This window comes from Oncorhynchus kisutch, linkage group LG8, assembly GCF_002021735.2.
Source record: "Oncorhynchus kisutch isolate 150728-3 linkage group LG8, Okis_V2, whole genome shotgun sequence".
Lineage (NCBI taxonomy): Eukaryota > Metazoa > Chordata > Actinopteri > Salmoniformes > Salmonidae > Oncorhynchus > Oncorhynchus kisutch.
The window spans coordinates 7,078,484-7,095,983 of NC_034181.2; the positions used below are offsets into that span (position 1 = coordinate 7,078,484).

General features: G+C 42.2%; 1 protein-coding gene across 1 annotated transcript in view; it reads right to left on the reverse strand.

The window, feature by feature from the left end:
* Positions 1–6,577: 6,577 nt before the first annotated feature.
* LOC109881292 (anthrax toxin receptor 2-like) overlaps positions 6,578–17,500 on the reverse strand; it is a 125,507-nt gene continuing 114,584 nt past the window's right edge. The window contains exon 16 of the mRNA XM_031829609.1: positions 6,578–9,669. Coding sequence (XP_031685469.1) covers positions 9,631–9,669 — 39 coding nt within the window. The 3' untranslated portion in view covers positions 6,578–9,630. The remainder of the gene's footprint in view (positions 9,670–17,500) is intronic.

Genomic DNA, 17,500 nt, shown 5'->3' on the forward strand with positions numbered 1-17,500 from the left:
CTTGTATCCGTAACAATATACATAGCTATACTCTCCCTCTTCCTTCTCTCTCGCCCTCTCTCCATTAACCCTCTCCCCTCCTGATCTCTCTCTCTCCATCTCGCTCTCTCTCACTCTCTGCAGACAGTATTTGATCCTATAGTTACCCAAATATCCGACGCAACACTGACAGTGGATAACCTGTGAAGCCAGACAGGCTTAGAGGGCCAACAGCTGCATACTGGAGCAACTCAGTGAACGAAGGGAAGTTAAGAGTTGGGTTTTACGATGGTTTAAGACCCTCCATTAATAATGAGAATACAGGAACTAGAGTTTCACTCAGCTCAAAGATGATTTATGTTATGACATTGCTTTTTTGTTGTTGCTTGTGGTGTGAGAATCCAAACATATGAATTTTGGATTATTTTTTTTGTGGATTGGTGAAGGTACTTACATAGAAACTTACTTCTTCTTAATTAAATAATAATTAATTTAATTAATTTCTTCTTATTAAAATACATTGAAATAAAGAAATACATACAAATATTGTAAAATACAACACGTTGTATTTAGAGGTCGACCGATTATGATTTTTCGACGCCGATTATTGGACGAACAAAAAAGTCGATACCGATTAAATCGGCACATTTTTATAAATGTATTTGTAATAATGACAATTACAACAATACTGAATTAACACTTATTTTAACTTAATATAATACATCAATAAAATCAATTTAGCCCTGCAGTAGATAATGAAACATGTTCAATTTGGTTTAAAAAATGCAAAAAACAAAGTGTTGGAGAAGAAAGTAAAAGTGCAATATGTGCCATGTAAGAAAGCTAACGTTTCAGTTCCTTGCTCAGAACATGAGAACATATGAAAGCTGGTGGTTCCTGAGCCTTCAAAAGTTTTAGGTTGTAGTTATTATAGGAATTATAGGACTATTTCCCTCTATACCATTTGTATTTCATTAACCTTTGACTATTGGATGTTCTTATAGGCACTTTAGTATTGCCAGTGTAACAGTATAGCTGCCGTCCCCCTCCTTGCTCCTCCCTGGGCTCGAACCAGCAACACAACGATAACAGCGCGCGCTAACTAGCTAGCCATTTTACTTCGGTTACACGAGCCTCATCTCAGGAGATGATAGGCTTGAAGTCATAAACAGCGCAATGCTTGAAGCACAACGGCAGGGTAGCCTAGTGGTTAGAGCGTTGGACTAGTAACCGAAAGGTTGCAAGTTTGAATCCCCGAGCTGGCAAGGTACAAATCTGTCGTTCTGCCCCTGAACAGGCAGTTAATCCACTATTCCTAGGCCGTCATTGAAAATAAGAATTTGTTTTTAACTGACTTGCCTCGTTAAATAAAGGTAAAATAAAATAACTAAAAAACAACATAGAGCTGCTGGCAAAATGCACAAAAGTGCTGTTTGAATGAATGTTTATGCACCTGCCTACCACCGCTCAGTCAGATACTTAGATGCTTGTATGCCCAGTCAGATTATACGCAACGCAGGACACGCTAGATAATATCTAGTAATATCATCAACCATGTGTAGATAACTAGTGATTATGATTGATTGTTTTTTTATAAGATAAGTTTAATGCTAGCTAGCAACTTACCTTGGCTTACTGCATTCACGTAACAGGCAGTCTCCTTGTGGAGTGCAACGAGAGAGAGGAAGGTCGTTATTGCGTTGGACTAGTTAACTGTAAGGTTGCAAGATTGGATCCCCCGAGCTGACAAGGTGAAATTCTGTCGTTCTGCCCCTGAACAAGGCAGTTAACCCACGGTTCCTAGGCCGTCATTGAAAATAAGAATGTGTTCTTAACTGAGTTGCCTATTTAAATAAAGGTATTAAAAGATAATAATAAAAAATATATATATATAAAAATATAAATAAATTGGCAAATCGGCACCCAAAAATACCGATTTCCGATTGTTATGAAAACTTGAAATCAGCCCTAATTAATCGGCCATTCCGATTAATCGGTCGACCTCTAGTTGTATGTATATTATAGTGCATATTATAAAGTGTATATTGTAGTGGATATTATAGTGTACATTATATAGTGTTTATTATATAGTGTACATTATATATTATTTGTATGTAGGATTTTTCCAAACTATGGACTTTTTCCTGGCGAGTTACTTTTGTCTGTAAAACCACAAGACCTATGTAGCCAACTGTTGCAATTAATTGTGAAATAATAAGTTGTGGTTTTATAATACAACCTGATGATGGACATTGGTGCAGGACAACCATATCTGGCTCAGAATAATCCACCTATAGGGGGATTCAGTCCCATCCCATTCCACAGTCTATACAGTCTACAGGTGGAATCAGTCCCATCCCAAAGTCTATACAGTCTACAGGTGGATTCAGTCCCATCCCACAGTCTATACAGTCTACAGGTGGATTCAGTCCCATCCCACAGTCTATACAGTCTACAGGTGGATTCATCCCATCCGACAGTCTATATAGTCTACAGGTGGATTCATCCAATCCCACAGTCTATACAGTCTACAGGTGGATTCAGTCCCATCTCACAGTCTATACAGTCTACAGGTGGATTCAGCCCCATCCCACAGTCTATACAGTCTACAGGTGGATTCAGTCCCATCCCACAGTCTATATAGTCAACAGGTGGATTCATCCCACCCCACAGTCTATACAGTCTACAGGTAGATTCATCCCATCCCACAGTCTATACAGTCTACAGGTAGATTCATTCCATCCCACAGTCTATATAGTCTACAGGTGGATTCATCCCATCTCACAGTCAGTATATTCTTAAGGTAGATTTAAATACTATAACTGTAAATCACATAAACAACTGTAGTCATGTATCTCAAGTCTGTCAGATGTATTTAAATCCACCTTAAAAACCTCTTCGAAATAAAGTCCTCTGTTTAAGGTTTCCTGTTCTGACCGACATTATCCCACCATAGTTAGAAATAGCTTGGGTTGAACCGTAACCCTGGTTTCCAATCTGACACAGTAGTATATTTTCTGAGCCTGTGTGATGTAGGATGGGAAATCTGAAACCACTTGAAGCTGGGAAGTCCCTCCTACCATTTTAGTCGCACTTCCAACTGCCAAATCCTGGCTGAACCCACCACTGACAAAGCACAACTCCTGGCTGAACTCCACCACTGACAAAGCACAACTCCTGGCTGAACCCACCACGGACAAAGCACAACTCCTGGCTGAACCCACCACTGACAAAGCACAACTCCTGGCTGAATGCACCACTGACAAAGCACAACTCCTGGCTGAACCCACCACGGACAAAGCACAACTCCTGGCTGAACCCACCACTGACAAAGCACAACTCCTGGCTGAATGCACCACTGACAAAGCACAACTCCTGGCTGAACCCACCACTGACAAAGCACAACTCCTGGCTGAACCCACCACTGACAAAGCAGAACTCTGGCTGAACCCACCACTGACAAAGCACAACTCCTGGCTGAACCCACCACTGACAAAGCAGAACTCTGGCTGAACCCACCACTGACAAAGCACATGACAGCAAACCATATACCATAGTGCAGCAGGAGCACATATCAGAGATCGATTTATATCCATTAAACAAAAAAATAATGAATAGATTTTAAACCAAAAAAACACTTTCAATATTATTATGATTCGTTAATTGTAATGAGTTCAGGAAGCCAAGCTAGAGCTCTGCGAGACTTTCACAGCGACGAAGGGCAGACGTTTTGATCAAGAGAGACATTTAGAAAAATGTAGATTTTCCTCCATTACTAAACATACAAGGGCGAAATCTTACAGCGAGTCATTTTATAATTTGATTATACTATATTTAACAAGCATATAAGTCATTCCAAGCCTTATTTATCCAGTGTTGTTGAACAGGAAGTGCATCATAATAAATATCACATATTGTTTAAAAATCATATTTGTACTGTTTACTCGAGCTTGAAATTCAAAATTGATTAGACCTCAGAAATATATAACACAAAATTACGAGCAAGGTGATATTTGAACCTTTGTTGTAGTTGTATGTTGTTAGAAGTGCTATCTTGGTTAAGACAGACTTACACTCTGTGCTCTCACAGTCGAACACAACATTCAGACTGGTTCGAGCAGGCGAACGCGTCACTTCTCTCTGGCTCATTCTGACTGTAAGATACATGATTGGTCTGGTCTGGTCTGGAGGAAGCGTGTTGACAAGAAAGACATGACCGCCGTTTGCGTAGGAATGACAACACCTGTTGGGTAGAGAGGAAATCAACACAGGATGTCCATTTCAACGTGACCATTTTGTGCCCATACCAGTGGAATAACTGAGTCATTTAGAAGGAAGCGATTCAGATCGACAAAAGTCTAAAATAAACACAAACTCTGTTAAAGGTATGAGCTCAGTATGTTCGTATGCTATTCAAGCTGCAATAATTAAGCCATAAAGCCCCATGGAGGTGTTGGTATATGACCAATATACCACGGCTAAGGGCTGTTCTTATGCACAACGCAACGTGGATGGACACAGCTCTTAGCCGTGATATATTGGCCATATACCACAAACCCCCAACGTGCCTTATTGCTGTTATAAACTGGTTACCAATGTAATTAGAGCAGTAAAGTTAAATGTTTCGTCATACCTGTGGTATAGGGTCTCATATACCACGGCTGTCAGCCAATCAGCATTCAGCGCTGGAACCACCCAGTTTCTAATATGTGACGATCATATTATGGGACATGACCAATAGTAACTGATTCCAACGGACATACAGCAGCACTTGATAGCTCACCTTTTGCAGCACAGACATATTAAAACGTGGATTATGAGCTCAACCCTTCCTGTGGTTACTGCTGCTGTGGATCAGGGGGAAATAGACAGCTAAGCAGATATTTTTGATGAAACAGTTTATGAAAAGATCAGATTCATATTTAACAACATATGAAAATAAATATATCCTTTTAATGTTAAAGCGTATGAAAATATGCCCCCTTAACTCCAGTAACCGTTAGGCTGCTTATGATTGGCTGCTGATGAATGGCTGCTTATGATTGGCTGCTGATGATTGGCTGCTTATGATTGGCTGCTGATGAATGGCTGCTTATGAATGGCTGCTTATGATTGGCTGCTTATGAATGGCTGCTTATGAATGGCTGCTGATGATTGGCTGCTGATGAATGGCTGCTTATGATTGGCTGCTTATGAATGGCTGCTGATGATTTAGTGTCGAGTGATACCGTCTGTGTGTGTGTGAGCAAGTGTCTGCGTCTGTGTGTGTGATCGTGTGTGTGTGTGTGAGCATGTGTGTGTGTCTGTGTGTGTGCGAGTATGTGTGTGTGTGTGTGTGAGCATGTGTCTGTGTGTGTGAGCATGTGTCTGTGTCTGTATGTCCCCACAAGTTTAGCTGTACAAGACTGTGTGTGTGTGTGTGTGTGTGTGTGTGTGTGTGTGTGTGTGTGTGTGTGTGTGTGTGTGTGTGTGTGTGTGTATGTATGTGTGTGTGTGTGTATGTATGTGTGTGTGTGTGAGCATGTGTCTGTGTGAGTGAGCATGTGCCTGTATGTACCCACAAGGTTAGCTGTACAAGACTGTGTGTGTGTGTGTGTGTCTGTGTGTGTGTATCTACAGAAGGCACTGAAACTTTCACAGGAACTGGAAGCACAGTGATACAGGCTGTTGATGGAACCACAGCTTGGACTATAGATCGTTTGCAGACGTAAGTTACTGTGTGACAGTACTTATATCACCCAGTGTTAGAGAATTACAGTCTCTCTCTCACACACACACACACACACACACACACACACACACACACACAGTCTTGTACAGCTAACCTTGTGGGGACATACATTTTAGTCCCATTCAAAATCGTATTTTCCCTAAACTTAACCCGTACACCTAACCCTAAAACCTTAACCCTAAACATAACTCCTAACCCTAAACCTTAACCATAACTCCTAACCCTAACCATAACTCATTACCCTAAACCTTAACCCTAGCTTCTAACCCTAAAACTAACCCAAACTCGTACTCTTACCCTAACCCAAAAACCTAACCTTAACCCTAAAACAAACCCTAATTCCTAACCCTTAACACTAATTATAATCTTAACCCTAAACCCACTAAAAATAGCATTTGACCTTGTGGGGACTAACAAAATGTTGGTCAAAATTGGTCCAATTTTGTTTGTTTACTATTCTTGTGGGGACTTATGGTCCTCACAAGGATAGTTAAACAGACCCCCCCCCCCCCACACACACACACACACAGCATGCAAATGTTGTGAATACAGAAGGTGTAGAAGCACATATTTTTACTAAATGGAAAACCGATTCTTTGGGGCGTTGTGGTCCTTGGCAGTATTTTGTGCGTGTGTGTGTGTGTGTGTGTGTGTGTGTGATGCCTCTGGTGGTAAGCTTCACAAGGGGAGAGAGGCTGGTCACTGTCCACTATCTCTGTCCACATACAGCATTTAATCACATTCCCTGTCGGCCCGTATAAATCTGTACAGACCCAATTAAACATAGCCCTTAGCACCCTCATACTCAAATAGTATCAGGCCACGTCTTCGCTATATAGCAGAGGAACAACGAGTAAAAATGGGAGCTCCAGTTTCCACTTGAAGGTTTAATAATTAATTCAACACACGACAATCACTGTAACATCACAATGAGTAATTGTAAGTCACATAAAAAAAAGTGATTGTAGTAAGGAATTTGTGATAAATACACAAAAAAATGATTTTATGTAAAAAAACGACAAAACAAACCAATACAGTGTACATAACATATGCAACCCATGAATGAATATAGCACAGAGACAACAACAAAAACCTGTTTGGAGAACAGTTGTTTTCCTTGGTAATAATCCATGAAACGCAGACATGTGGACAGACAATCTACAATTAAACCACAAATAAACATCATTTTAATATTTTGGAAAATAATGAAAAATACTGCATGATTGCATTGAATAATGTGCTTATTATTGACTACTTAAATTATTCTGGTACGACTACCAGAGGTGATTTTAAAATCGCAAAATGTAATTATTAAACATCCTGATATAAATGATATCAAAATGCACAGTCTTACTCTTTAACACTTGCAATTTTATTAGCTGTTTGTTTTCTAAAAATGTCCATTTTAAAAATATACATCATTTACAGCCTTGCATATGTGAAATAAAAACTATGATATAATTGGGTTTTAAAATGTTTTTACTAAAATTACTATTTTCAAAACAACTTTTAGCTTATGCTGAGGGAAAAAAAAAGAATTTTGGGCATCTCGCAATTGAATTGCACAAAAATAAAATGAGAAAGTGCAACAAAAATGACAAATAAATATATTTTTAAGGAAAGGCATATTTGGCAAAGGGCACTGTCATATTAAAATATCAATACTATAAATATGTTTTATTTATAAAGAGTATAAAATGTGTTCTCGCCATGGAGCATTTGGAGATGGCACAGGGGAAAGAGAGGGAACCTGAAGCCAATGTGAAGCGTTGTTAGGATGGAGAGCTGTGTTTGGCCTGGTATGTAAATAACTAACTAGTATGGGTTAATAGCAGCTCTGTGCTCTCAGATGTAACATAACAAGAAAATATTAAAAAACTGTTAAATATTGTCTTCTACAGTTCATCTAAACGAAGCTGATTATCTTACTAAAATGTTCTGCAGAAGATGAGACAAGAGACTAAAATGTTCTGCAGAAGATGAGACAAGAGACTAAAATGTGTATGAAAAATAATATCACGGTTCCCTAAGGATTGTATCTGACCATCAGTGTCATTCCTGTCCACCCAGATAACAAAACAAAGGAATAATTAAGTCAGAGACGACGTTGTGCACGCCCAACCCGTCTCGTGCACACGCATGCCCACCAAATGTGAAAATCCTGGCCCATTCCCCCTGAAACTTGATGGTTGTTGAACTTATTTTTAGTGTCATTTGATAAGCTTCCCTGGTTGCACAGAGACATCCCACTGACCCAGCCACTGGTCATTGTCTATACTGGTTCCCATCAAAACCGGGCGCGCTTTGTCAGGTTTCGACTCGAATATCCATTTTGCATCTGAAGTACTGTATCCAAAGTGACTGGATCGTTGGAGCCTTTTCTATTCAGCTGCTGCCTTTCCTCCCCCACAATGCTCCCCTCTCGCTGACATCATTTTGGGATTGGTGTCATGACAGTGCTCTTGAGAAATCTACAACAAATATATATATATATATATATATATATACACATATATACTACAGCTTTTTTTTGGAGGTGGGGTCGACGCGTGCGAGGCTTGGTAACATCATTTCTGCAAATGAACAATACTTATCCGTCTGTCGCATCCGTTGCCTTGGTTTTGCGTTTGGGTTTCGGACAGCCAGGGTGCACCAAACCGTCGCCAAGGAGACAGGATGGGATGGCCTCTTTCTCTCCAAATAATGCACGTACAGTTATAGGTCATTCAATGTCAAAAGGGCTAAAAAAAAAAAAGGAAAAAAAAAAGACGATCAAATCTTCACAGGCTGCTGCTCGCTGTTCTCTTTAATTATTTTCATTAAACTTGGATATTCTGCTGTGGAAGCTAAAGGGCTGAGACTGGAGAGAGGCAGGGAGGCCCTTGGAGAATTGGAGACAGAGGGGGGACGGGTAGCAGTGAAGTGGGAGACAGCTGTATCTATATCTTAAAAACTCTTCAACTGACTGACTGGCAGGTTTATGGGTTGTGATGTTGTACGCCTTAGTGAGCAGACAGCAGATTGCATCAAAACATTGGGGAAACACAGCCAAGCACCATGCCGGGGGCTTCAGGCGCCCATCCCTCAGAAGGAGTCAGAGTGGAGAGTTGTGGTGGTCTGGTCAGAGGGGCTGTCCTGTCCTGGCCCGGCCCGCGGTGGGATAACGCTCTAGTAACTCCCCTTGTCCCCAGTGCATAATGAAAGAAAGGTGTCTTCACAAAACTAAAGGGCAATGTCTTAGCTACTGCTTCCAATTCCTCAGGGCGTCCTGGCTGTCCACAGTTTGTCATGCGTGTGCACTTCTCAGTGTTAAAATGACAGGATCTCCAGTCAAAGGGGGTCCCGCCGGGCATCTTTCAAACGATAGTGGAGGGAGAGGAGTTGGAGAGGATTTGTGACGAGATGTTGCCAAGAGGCGATGGACTTGTGCACTGTGTGTCGAGGCCCTCTGGGAGTATTGCTACTGCCATGCTAACGGCACAGCCTCACCCGTTCTCTCGCTCTGCATGTTTCTTTTTTTAAGATAGCTTCCGTCTGTGTCCATGAAATGAGGTTTTCCACAGAAGGCGCAATATGGTCAGAATATGTTAAGCCTTTAGTGAGCACAAAAAAAGCTAACCAGATCCGATCGGCCGCGTTTTGTGCCTCGCTGTTTATTGGCTTTGGCCTCTTGTGAATTTTTTTTTTTTAAATGATAAAGTTATATCCCTGTTATGGAAGGATGGAAATATGAACATGTTCTGATGAGAAAGATGCTTTTGGAAATGACAAGAGACATCATGGAGAAAGAGATTCCACCTTGAGCACGATACTGAGACAAGCAAATGAATAGTGGTTTTGGATACTTCTAGTCTTCTTGGATATTAGGTCTTCAAAACACATATTTGAATGTTGAAGACGTTCGTCTTTGTGTTCGTCTTCTAACGGTTCTGCACTCGGTTGAAATTAATACACCTCCCCTGAAAAGAGAAACACATACATCGTATTAGTCTTGGATCAATAACATCCCTCCAAAAATTACATACATTCATCGCTATTGAAAAAAAGTTCTTTATAAATTAAATAATTGTAATATTTGTTTCAGTTAATATCATTCTAAATTCAATTGTAATATTTTCCCCCAAAATGGCAAATACTTTAAAAGTAAATCTAATTACTGTAGCATAGCAACACAGTTAAATACTTTAAAAGTACATCTAATTACTGTAGCATAGCAACACAGTTAAATACTTTAAAAGTACATCTAATTACTGTAGCATAGCAACACAGTTAAATACTTTAAAAGTAAATCTAATTACTGTAGCATAGCAACACGGTTAAATATTTAATATGTTGATACATTTCCAGGTCTACAACACATTTGTAGATTTTTCTGCTACACATAAAAAAATATATACAATTAAAGACTTTCATCAGAAACTGAATTTTTTAATTTTTTAAATGTTAGTATATATACATATATATAAAATGTTAAAACGTCCTAAATCAAATTCACTGGAAACTTTTATAATTTCACCTATCAGTAACATTACAAATTATATATTTTTTTCCATTGATATATATGTTTAGAAGAATTGCTTATGCTATTGCCTAAGTCAAATATTCAAGTGATAGATAATGTACTGTACAAGTAAATAACATCTTGTTCCATTAATGCACAACATGAGGACTCACTCTAACAACTATTCCTCTATTTACTACTACAGTGTTAATGCTTTACAGCACATGCCACCAACATGGCCACCACTACTACATCATCTCAATGTAGACCCCTGACGGTGGTGGTCTCATCCCACTCACCAGGGTCCTGTATAAGGCAGCATGGGGTAACATGGGGGTTGGGGTCAATTCTAAGTAAAGTCACTCAGTGATTTGAATTGAAATAGTTTGAAATAATAACTTCTATTCTTTGAAAATATATTTTTAATGGATAGATGTTCAACAGTAGAATTGTAATTTCTGTGTACTAAATCAGCTTTCTGTTTTCTTGCACCTTATTTGTCGAACAATCTTCAAAATGTTCTTAAAAGTGATGTTCTGGTGCCTCTCTAGGATGTTCTGGTGCCTCTCTAGGATGTTCTGGTGCCTCTCTAGGATGTTCTGGTGCCTCTCTAGGATGTTCTGGTGCCTCTCTAGGAGGTTCTGGTGCCTCTCTAGGAGGTTCTGGTGCCTCTCTAGGAGGTTCTGGTGCCTCTCTAGGATGTTCTGGTGCCTCTCTAGGATGTTCTGGTGACTCTCTAGGATGTTCTGGTGCCTCTCTAGGAGGTTCTGGTGCTTCTCTAGGAGGTTCTGGTGCCTCTCTAGGATGTTCTGGTGCCTCTCTAGGATGTTTTGGTGCCTCTCTAGGAGGTTCTGGTGCCTCTCTAGGATGTTCTGGTGACTCTCTAGGATGTTCTGGTGCCTCTCTACGATGTTCTGGTGCCTCTCTAGGATGTTCTGGTGCCTCTCTAGGATGTTCTGGTGCCTCTCTAGGATGTTCTGGTGACTCTCTAGGATGTTTTGGTGCCTCTCTAGGATGTTCTGGTGCCTCTCTAGGATGTTCTGATGCCTCTCTAGGATGTTTTGGTGCCTCTCTAGGATGTTCTGGTGCCTCTTTAGGATGTTCTGGTGCCTCTCTAGGATGTTCTGGTGCCTCTCTAGGATGTTCTGGTGCCTCTTTAGGATGTTCTGGTGCCTCTCTAGGGCAATTCAGAAAGCTGATTGAGAATCTTATTAATGAAGAATAAGTTGGTTTTTGTAAGACCGCGTTTCCTTTCTGTATTTATGTTTTGACATGTGCATTTCTGTCATTTCAGTTGTTCTGAATGACTCCCTGTATGACTCCCTGAATGACTCCCTGTATGACTCCCTGAATGACTCCCTGTATGACTCCCTGAATGACTCCCTGTATGACTTCCTGTATGACTCCCTGTATGACTCCCTGTATGACTCCCTGTATGACTCCCTGAATGACTCCCTGTATGACTCCCTGTATGACTCCCTGTATGACTCCCTGTATGACTCCCTGTATGACTCCCTGAATGACTCCCTGTATGACTCCCTGAATGACTCCCTGAATGACTCCCTGAATGACTCCCTGAATGACTCCCTGAATGACTCCCTGAATGACTCCCTGAATGACTCCCTGAATGACTCCCTGAATGACTCCCTGAATGACTCCCTGAATGACTCCCTGAATGACTCCCTGTATGACTCCCTGAATGACTCCCTGTATGACTCCCTGAATGACTCCCTGTATGACTCCCTGAATGACTCCCTGTATGACTCCCTGAATGACTCCCTGTATGACTCCCTGAATGACTCCCTGTATGACTCCCTGAATGACTCCCTGTATGACTTCCTGATAAAAATAAAGGTTAAATAAAATTGGAATTGACCCCAATCCTGTTGTGGACCACAGGAGGCCCAGTTGAGCAGCTGTCTCAGCCAGCCTTACTGCTGGCAGGGGAAACAGTGCAGTGGTATAGCTCCAGCTCTCACTGGCACCAAGAGGGAGCCCTAGTACAACTAATATACAGACAGCGGCCAAGCCAAGAACCCTAGTCCCCTCCCCAACCTGCCACCACCACTGCCACTCTCCCACACCCAGAGACTGAAGCACAACCCTGACACTGTGCCTTGCCCTGCCCTCCCTCCCTCCGTCCCTCTCTATCTCTCTCTCTTGCTCTCCCTTCCATTAGTTTTCTCTCTCTCTCCCTCCCTCTCGCACCCCCTCCCCACACACACACTCACACACTCACAGAGACAAAAGCACAACCCTGACATATTGGATGCACTAACCGTGTGGATGCCAATGCAATGGCTGAGATGATGTGAGCATCCAAAAACCGCATCCAAATCTGATCAAAGATCAGAGACCATTGTAGTACTCCTCCACTGGTGAGTCCAACACACATTATGGTGGTTGTTGAAATGGTTCAATGTTGTGGGGGGGTGGGGGTGGGGGGGACAGCCACAACAGTTAGCGGTTCCACACACGGGTTGTGCTTGCTAAAATGTGTTTGGACTAGAACTGGGCTTTGGACAAAAGAGAGAATTCTTGTTTTCCTCTCTTGAAATCGTGTGTGTGTTTGTGTGTGTGTGTATGCACGCATAGTGTGGACTTTGCGTCGACCCTCTGTGCCTAATCTCACACAGTCAACAAATAAGGCACATCAGATGCTGTTTTGGCCGCAGACACCAGAGCAGCTAAGTTCACTGGATTTTCTGGGGTTTAAAACGAGAGGGGGACTTTGAAAAAGCTGCTTCCCAGCAGGAGCATTATGTCTGAGGGCTGGGGCTCTGGAGGGCCTGGAGCTGGCTAACTGGGGCTGGAGGATAGTACTGGAGCTGGCTAACTGGGGCTGGAGGATAGTACTGGAGCTGGCTAACTGGGGCTGGAGGATAGTACTGGAGCTGGCTAACTGGGGCTGGAGGATAGTACTGGAGCTGGCTAACTGGGGCTGGAGGATAGTACTGGAGCTGGCCAACTGGAGCTGGCTAACTGGGCCTGCATTCCAGCTCCCCTGATCATGTTCACGGTCCATTGAGCTCTGACTTGGCAGTGTGTAATCTACTGTAACTGGGCCAGGTTTCAGAGGCACACACGCACGCACACACACACACACACACACACACACACACACACACACACACACACACACACACACACACACACACACACACACACACACACACACACACACACACACACACACACACACACACACACACACACACACACACACACACACACACACCACACAGAGGGAACACTGCCCACCTGTGCGTGTGTCGCTCGCCAGACTACAGAGAGCGGGAACAATAGAAAAGTCTACATGTCAGCATGGGATGTCAGAGGAATTTAATTAGACGGATGGATGGACGACTGACTGGATGCAGGAAGGATAGATGAGTAGATGTCAGAGGTGGGGAGGTTGAGAAGTGAAGAGACAAAGGGGTACAGGCAGGGGGTGTTTTCTCTCTCCTTGTAGTAGGAGAGAGAGAAGTAGAGAGAGAGCTGTAAGCTACTGTCTGGTGATAAATAGGTACCATATTGAACACACCCTTTCATCAGACAATGCATGTCATTTGGACATTTGCACCAAATGTGGAGAAAGATGCTGCCAAAATTACTCACTTCTCAGTCATTCTTGCACCATTATTCATTTTGAAACCTCGCCTTCCTACAATGACCAAGAGGCAGATGCCATTCGAGAGAGTTTAAGCTAGGTTTTCAGTAAGTATAAGCAGAAAACTCAACTGTAATCACATTCACAATCTGCAGTATTCCCAAGATGTTCTAAAACAAGTGCTGTGTTAAGTATTCCCGAGTGGACGAAACAGATGTTTTGGGCAACAAATCTCCAAATATTTGACCTGACACACCCTGTGTGTACGTACACCTCTTGGCTTATCTGCCCATAGCTTTGGCCTGGCGATGTCAAACCATCTTGGTAGAGGTTTTGGAGTCTCTGCTCCACCATGTTGTCTGGAGCTACAGAGGTCTGCAGCCAGACTTCAGAGAACAAGAACATGTTTGTCGATCAGAGTTTGGGCTGGTTCTTGGGCAAGGCTCCAGAAGTCCATGTTTGTCGATCAGAGTTTGGGCTGGTTCTTGGGCAAGGATCCAGAAGTCCATGTTTGTGAGTGATTTTGTATCTCATCTCTCTCTGAACGGCTATATTCCCACAACAACACTACAAGGATCTGTCTTAGTTTCCTGTCCAGTTTCTACAGTTTCTGCATGAGGGACTGAGACCAATAAAACAAGGTGCATCTGTAATAGGAAATCCCTGGCAAGAACACTGCTGAGGGAGTTTATAACATGGACCATTGGAACTAGGCAGACTACGACCTTTTGTGGTTCTTATGTTTGAATAAAATGTCTCAATATAACTTGCATAAAATGTTTTATTTGAAATTTGATATAGTAAACAATCATTACGGACTGTAAAATATTTGTTTGGAAGGAAATGAGAGACTGTAAAAGCTACAATGTGTCCTTTGGCTTTTAGCCACCACTTATATCTATGAAGTTACAAGACTCAATTAAATGAGTGGCTGAAACTTAAATATAATAATTAAAGAACAATTCTACAGTTAAACTTCTTCCCCTATCCAAAACCCTCATATTAAATGAACAGTTATTCTTTCTCTTCAAAATAAATACCTCTACAATGGACACATTTCAATGTCCCTGTCTATCAGTGGAGTCACACATCAGGCATGTGTTCTAGCTTTATCCCCTATCGACTAGCTACATATTGAACAAATGAAGAAGTTGAAAACGGAGGGAGGCTGGGGGAAAAGCGCAGCTGCAAGGGGGTGGCAGCAGTGCCAGAGATTGAGCAACACTCCCTCCCGTCCACACTCAAGGCCCTCATCGGTCCACACAGTCCCTCGCCGGCGCACACACACACACACACACCGAAACACACACGCACGTACACACTACTACACACACATAGCACTGCCATCTGTCCTGTAGGGAAATTAGAGCCACCAGGGCTACAGCCAACAACATTAAGCTCACTGACGATCACGCCATTTTGCCTCGTATACAAGCACTAGGTACATGGAAGTAAGTAAACATCAGTGTCTCCACCACCAACAGGAGAGTGTTACCAGAAACAGATATCTGGTAAGCCCCAAAGGACAATACGGTAGAAAGCCCCAAAGGACACTGGGATAGAAAGCCCCAAAGGACAATACGGTAGAAAGCCCCAAAGGACACTGGGATAGAAAGCCCCAAAGGACAATACGGTAGAAAGCCCCAAAGGACAATACGGTAGAAACCCCCAAAGGACAATACGGTAGAAAGCCCCAAAGGACAATACGGTAGAAAGCCCCAACGGACATTAGGGTAGAAAGCCCCAATGGACATTAAGGTAGAAAGCCCCAACGGACATTAGGGTAGAAAGCCCCAACGGAAATTGAGGTAGAAAGCTCCAATGGACATTAGGGCAGAAAGCTCCAATGGACATTAGGGTAGAAAGCCCCAACGGACATTAGGGTAGAAAGCCCCAACGGAAATTGAGGTAGAAAGCTCCAATGGACATTAGGGCAGAAAGCTCCAATGGACATTAGGGTAGAAAGCCCCAACGGAAATTGAGGTAGAAAGCTCCAATGGACATTAGGGCAGAAAGCTCCAATGGACATTAGGGTAGAAAGCTCCAATGGACATTAGGGTAGAAAGGTCCAATGGACATTAGGGTAGAAAGCCCCAATGGACATTAGGGTAGAACTGCAGCTCCATTTTTACATCTTCGTTTTTCAACCTAATCAAACTGGGAATCCTGTCTAGTCAATGGCAGCTGTGAGATATCAGTTCAGCTCCCTAATCAAACTGGGAATCCTGTCTAGTCAATGGCAGCTGTGAGATATCAGTTCAGCTCCCTAATCAAACTGGGAATCCTGTCTAGTCAATGGCAGCTGTGAGATATCAGTTCAGCTCCCTAATCAAACTGGGAATCCTGTCTAGTCAATGGCAGCTGTGAGATATCAGTACAGCTTCTTAAGAGACCGACACGTACAGTGGAGGAATGCTAGCGTTAGATCTGAGCATTGATTAAGACATTGTCTGCGTACCAAATTGAACCCTACTTCATTTATAGTGCACTACTTTTGACCAGGGCCTGTATAGAAAAAGGGTGCCATTTGGAACACACACATTAGATGTTAGAAGATGTGAGCATTGATTTAAACATGGTGCCGCTTATTCCAACCTCATAGGGTGTATTATATATGAAACGTGGGAAAATCATGTTTTTGGACTGCACTGGGCCAGGACATAGCAAGATCGTGTCCTGTATGTCCTGTATTTTAGGCCTTATCCAGAAAAGATGGTGTCCTGTATTTTAGGCCTTATCCAGAAAAGATGGTGTCCTGTATTTTAGGCCTTATCCAGAAAAGATGGTGTCCTGTATTTTAGGCCTTATCCAGAAAAGATGGTGTCCTGTATTTTAGGCCTTATCCAGAAAAGATGGTGTCCTGTATTTTAGGCCTTATCCAGAAAAGATGGTGTCCTGTATTTTAGGCCTTATCCAGAAAAGATGGTGTCCTGTATTTTAGGCCTTATCCAGAAAAGATGGTGTCCTGTATTTTAGGCCTTATCCAGAAAAGATGGTGTCCTGTATTTTAGGCCTTATCCAGAAAAGATGGTGTCGTGTATTTTAGGCCTTATCCAGAAAAGATGGTGTCCTGTATTTTAGGCCTTATCCAGAAAAGATGGTGTCCTGTATTTTAGGCCTTATCCAGAAAAGATGGTGTCCTGTATTTTAGGCCTTATCCAGAAAAGATGGTGTCCTGTATTTTAGGCCTTATCCAGAAAAGATGGTGTCCTGTATTTTAGGCCTTATCCAGAAAAGATGGTGTCCTGTATTTTAGGCCTTATCCAGAAAAGATGGTGTCCTGTATTTTAGGCCTTATCCAGAAAAGATGGTGTCCTGTATTTTAGGCCTTATCCAGAAAAGATGGTGTCCTGTATTTTAGGCCTTATCCAGAAAAGATGGTGTCATGTATTTGAGGCCTTATCCAGAAAAGATGGTGTCCTGTATTTTAGGCCTTATCCAGAAAAGATGGTGTCCTGTATTTTAGGCCTTATCCAGAAAAGATGGTGTCCTGTATTTTAGGCCTTATCCAGAAAAGATGGTGTCCTGTATTTTAGGCCTTATCCAGAAAAGATGGTGTCATGTATTTTAGGCCTTATCCAGAAAAGATGGTGTCCTGTATTTTAGGCCTTATCCAGAAAAGATGGTGTCCTGTATTTTAGGCCTTATCCAGAAAAGATGGTGTCCTGTATTTTAGGCC